General features: G+C 36.6%; 1 protein-coding gene across 1 annotated transcript in view; it reads left to right on the forward strand.

Annotated features, from left to right (window-relative positions):
- LOC109847069 (RNA-binding protein BRN1-like) overlaps window positions 1-4,917 on the forward strand; it is a 6,403-nt gene extending 1,486 nt beyond the window's left edge. Inside the window, exons 3-9 of the mRNA XM_020416316.1 lie at window positions 317-368; window positions 557-682; window positions 782-861; window positions 3,298-3,468; window positions 3,885-4,230; window positions 4,325-4,468; window positions 4,541-4,917. Coding sequence (XP_020271905.1) covers window positions 317-368; window positions 557-682; window positions 782-861; window positions 3,298-3,468; window positions 3,885-4,230; window positions 4,325-4,468; window positions 4,541-4,668 — 1,047 coding nt within the window. The 3' untranslated portion in view covers window positions 4,669-4,917. The remainder of the gene's footprint in view (window positions 1-316; window positions 369-556; window positions 683-781; window positions 862-3,297; window positions 3,469-3,884; window positions 4,231-4,324; window positions 4,469-4,540) is intronic.

Raw genomic sequence — 5,492 nt, forward strand, 5'->3', positions numbered from 1 at the left:
TTTGTTAAGTGAATCAAGTTTCTTTTTGTGCATGAATTGATGAGAATATGTTAGTTTAAAATAATGATCATGAGTACAAGTTTCCTCTTATATAAAACAAAATATAAATTGCAAGTGTTGGATGATTTGTTGGGCCCCAATAACTGGAATAAGGGTATCCTTCCTTGTTTTCTCTTTTGGATTATATCTATGTGTTCTCTACTCTTTACTGTACGTTCTATATATCCTCATAGCTAAGATGATGACTTGATGTAATCAGACCTGTGCACATGTGAAACTTATCGTTAATTGAAGCTGTCTACTCTGTCTTATTCAGGCTTCTAGTCCATTACAAGTGAAATATGCAGATGGCGAGTTGGAAAGATTAGGTTTGGCACTTTTCTTACGAATTAGAACTCCTCTGTTGAGTTTTTTTTAATGATACATCCAGTGCTTTAGTAACTTTTTTCTGATTTTGCATCCCTTTCTGGTACAAGAATCTCTTACATAATTCTTTTCTGTAGAATGTAAATAGTTTTTGGGTCTGAGTTGATTATATATATTGGCTTGTATACAGAACACAAACTTTTCATTGGTATGCTTCCAAAGAATGCATCTGAGGAAGAAGTTTCTGCTTTGTTTTCAAAGTATGGTAACATTAAAGACTTACAGATTTTGAGAGGGTCTCAACAAACAAGCAAAGGTAAAGTTGGCTCTTAAACATGTGGATCCATCTAGTGCTCACCTTTCTTTTATATTTGCTTTATTTTCCAAATGTATTGGCTTTTATTTAATGTAGCAGGTTGTGCTTTTCTGAAGTATGAGACTAAAGAACAAGCTCTTGCTGCGTTGGAGGCTGTGAACGGGAAACATAGAATGGAGGTCTGTCTTTGTACAAATTATCTTCTTGAATTCATTCTCTTCAGTAAAGCGAGTGGCAGCTAACTTATACATTTTAATATTTGTCCACCAAACACCTCATAACGTAGGATACCAGCTTCTGGAATAGCTTATAGTGCAATTATGTTTAGTTAGCGCCTGGGCTTCACCTATGATTAGTGAAATCTCAACTTAGATTTACCTGTTATGGTGACAACTTAGAGGAGTTTGTTGAAGGGAAAATGTAAGATGTTGCAGCAAATTCTGGGTCATAGACTAAGACCACAAGTAACTTAGATGCTGAAGAGTGTGTCCGTATGGAGAACTTGATTCCAGCCATGATTACACTGATTACACTGATATTTTGCAATGCAATGTTACATTGAGATTATGCAGATGAAGACATCAAAACTGTAGTAAAAAGTCATATAGTCAACACGATCCTTACAAAAACTAAGAGCCACCATGTTAGGTGAGACTGAACTATTTTAATATTTCAAAACACTGCTTAAACTAGGCGGATTAAACCAAAACAAGAATTGTAATGAATAACTGGAAATACAAATAAAAATTATGGTTATATTGATTAAATTGGAATGCAGTTGACTTGTGTTTGGTTTGGATATATATAAAATCTGACCGGAACATGATGGTCATGCATGTAAATTCCAATGCATATCCTAAGCACAATAAGCTCAAAAGTGATTCACACTTGATAAGATGATTGGATTCAACTTCAGGTTCCAGTGATCTATTCTTTTTTGTTGAAATCTAAAAAACAAGAGAAGCATAATAAAAGCATCCCAGATACTAACTAGTCCGAAGTAACCTTCTTTCAAGGGGGTTAGGACTCTGACTTTACTGCAAAACATGCAAAGGGTTTAAGTATGGCTTGAATAAATCCATATAAAAGCTGACTGAAATTTCTAGGACACTTTGGACAACTTATCAACTTTAGCTTTTTGGTCAGGTTGAGTCCTAGGCTTTTAGACTATATGAACTTCTGGAATGTGATAACTCCCCTAGAGGTTCATTTACTCACTAATAAGTGTTATCAGGACTTGATTGTGCTCTACTGATAGTGGGTAGTCCAGTGGGAGAAGAGGCCGACGTGAGGCTCACATGTGATGGAAGCCTCACATGTGATGGAAGCCTCACACTATCGGATTATGGATGATGCCACATGTGATTCTTGCAAAAGATGATTCCCTGGAGGCATATCAACTATGCTCACAAAAGGGGGGAGTTATTGCCACTGTATTGACTCACTTAGGCCCTGTTTGACAATAGAGATTAAGTTGTAGGCGTTGTGAATTTTTTTGGAAGAGTCAGTGCTCTCGCGGTTTGTGTTCTTTCTGGTTGTTTGGATCCAATGTGTTGGTGTAGGATTGGCAATTTTGGGGAGGATTTGTGTGTTATTAATGGGCATATATAATTTCACCGTGGAGTAGAAGTTACGTGTGCCAAAAAAAAAAAAACAAAAAAAAAAAACAAATGGTTTTACCTCTGTAAGATAGCACCCAAATAGTGGTTATTCTTAACTCCAATCGTTTTTGAATTGGAAAGGAGTAAGGTGAGTGGCCCTAACTTTTTTCTTACTCTTCTTGCTAAACAAACCCTTTGCTTACTACGTTATAAAAGTCACCCTGCTGTAGGCAATTTCTACTACAGGTTCAAATCATAGGGGTTAACCCGACCCATTGACCTATCCAACTTTTTATTTTTTCTGGTCGAATTAGGGCATCAGGACCCAACTTTATTCTTATATGTTTATTATGTGGGTCATAGTAACATATAAGGCATTAATATAAATTGTATATTGGAAATGCATATTATGGGTAAAGGCATCTAATTTCTGAGATACAAAAATCGAGAGCGATTTTAATAAGTTGCACAGGTTATTAAAATCTGCAATCATGTTTTTTCTATATTCATGTGGTTCTGAATGTCCACTTGCAAGTGTCTTAGTAGAGGAAGCTTATAATCTACACGTTGAAACTCCAAAGTCAAGATTTCACCAATTTCCTTTAGAACATCAGAAAAATAAAAAAATAAAAAAATACTGCATTTATGACTTTAAACAACAAGCATATGACTAGATATCTACATATTGTTTAAATTGAACATTGTAATTGGTGCCAGTTTGAGCTTCAGTAAGCTGTGTATCTGCAACTTGTCCATTTTTCTCCACTTTGATTAGTAAAATATCTTGGACAGTGTATGCTTGCTGTGTAGAGAGTGGGCTTATCCACCTGCCCTTGTTGCTGAGCTAGCACATGATGCATATCATAATCTAACATTTACATCATGCTTTTATTGTTCACAATGCTGATATTTCAACATGCACTGGAAATTCTACTAGGTCTCTGGTTCTGTTTGAGTTAAAATCATGGTACATATTGTGTTTGGTTGATTTACTAATTCCAGTCTACGCTTCAGGGATCGAGTGTACCTTTGGTTGTCAAGTGGGCTGATACCGAGAAAGAAAGGCAAGCTCGACGAGCTCAAAAAGCTCAATCGCATGCCTCTAATGCGACACATCAGCAACCTTCATTGTTTGGTGCTTTGCCAATGGGATATATGCCTCCATACAATGGATTTGGTTATCAGGTCTAATTACACATGTTTTTATCATTATTATCGTAGTTTAGAACGTAATGAGATAATTGAGGTCATGTTTCCTTGAGTAGTTGTGTGGTGATCTTGTTAGTTATTGATGATAAGCTGCTAATTGCTTGTAGAGCTTTAGATTCTTCATCCAATACCTAACACATGTTTTAACTTGTTCCAGGACTTTGAAGGTTTTGTTTGTAAAAATAGCTGCATCAGTCCTAATTCAGTTCTTTTACGTACTGCTTATTTGTTACTGATGAGTTATAGATATATGCAACTTCAGAACAAAATTTATCTTCTGCTCATTTTAACAGTTACAGTTTTCATCTTGATAGTTAGTTTTCTACGTGCTGTCGCTAATTATTTCTTCCACAGAATGAAAAATAAAACCATTACTTTCTGTCTGCAAGTAGGCCTCTGGAACTTATGGACTTATGCAGTACCCTTTAAGTCCAATGCAAAACCAAGCTTCCCATAATATGATTTCGCCAGTCAACCAAGGAAACACATTGCGAGGGGTTAGTCCTGAGGCATCAGCTGGTGCGGTGCCTAGAAATTTTGCTGCAATGCAGTCTGCTGGCTATGTAGGCTCAGGATATACTGGTGTTCCAGGGCTTCAGTATCCCCTGGCATACCATGGGAATATGATGAGTCAGAGGCCATCAGGAAATTCCCATGGCTTAGTTCACCCTGTAAATGTGACTAATAATGCATCAACTTCATCAGGAAACCTTACAAGTTCTGGGAGTCAAACGGAAGGTTCACAGATATTCTTTGCTTGTCATTCTGCATCTCTCTTTCAGCTAATGTCTGATTATTATATCCAAATGACTGGCAAATTCTTGTTTTATAGGCCCCCCTGGAGCTAATCTATTTATATATCATATCCCTCAAGAATTTGGCGACCAAGAGCTATCAACTGCTTTTCAGGGATTTGGCAGGGTATTAAGTGCTAAAGTTTTCATTGACAAAGCAACCGGTGTCAGTAAATGCTTTGGTAAGTAAGGTATGCATATACTTTTATTGCAAGCAATTTCCTTTAAACTCACTTATTCCCTTCTTTTTTCAGGTTTCGTAAGCTATGATTCACCTGCAGCTGCCCAGGCTGCCATCAATGTGATGAATGGTTTCCAATTAGGTGGTAAGAAGCTGAAAGTGCAACTGAAAAGAGATAATAAACAGAATAAATCTTATTGACAGCATCATCCGATCTCAATACTTTAGGGCACAGGATACAAGTGCTAGCTGTATATTTCCTCATCCTATAGTGTCACAAAGGTGGGAACTGGATGCGACATTATCATATTCAAATTCTTGAAATTTGTTACAATTAATGTAATCTATTGCAGCTTCTTGTAATTTATGTATCATGAAAATCCATTAGACATCATCATTGAATTCATTCGATTGTTCTCTCTAAATCATACCAATGGTTCCTTTGGCTGACGTCTTCTCTGGTATTTCCAGTGATATCACTCAAACTTGTTTAAGTGCGGTTTACTAGCTAATTGTCTGAATGTGGAAATATATTTGTGATAAGTTTGGCATCCATGTATTTGTCTTCTCACTTTTCGTTCACCAAGCTGTATTTGTTGACATTCTCTGTCCGTTATCACTTTGTTCCTACCTTCTTCTATTGCTCTGCCTACTTCTTGTAGACGTGCTTTTCCTACTATTCAAAGCTGTTACTGTTCAAGCATTATCCTGCTGGGGTTTTTTGGAAGTCGAACATCTATGAGAGTACTGTGTTCATCCTATTGTCTCTGTTGCGGGAGCATTTACATGTTCAGTGGCAATTCAGGTATTCGTATCTATTGTCCATGTTGTGATTCTTTGTGGTTTTCTTTCTCATTAGAGAAGTTATCCCATTAGATCTGGTATAACAGTTGTAGGGATACTTTCTTATAGTAGCCACATTTGTTACAGAAATTTGTTGAATGTATGTTCAGTTGTATGCTTCTGAACGTAGGCTCATAATCGTTCTTTGTGAAAGATCATGCAGCTTCTTTTCAATCTTGTAT

Source organism: Asparagus officinalis, chromosome 7, assembly GCF_001876935.1.
Source record: "Asparagus officinalis chromosome 7, Aspof.V1, whole genome shotgun sequence".
In the NCBI taxonomy this organism is placed as follows: Eukaryota; Viridiplantae; Streptophyta; class Magnoliopsida; order Asparagales; family Asparagaceae; genus Asparagus; species Asparagus officinalis.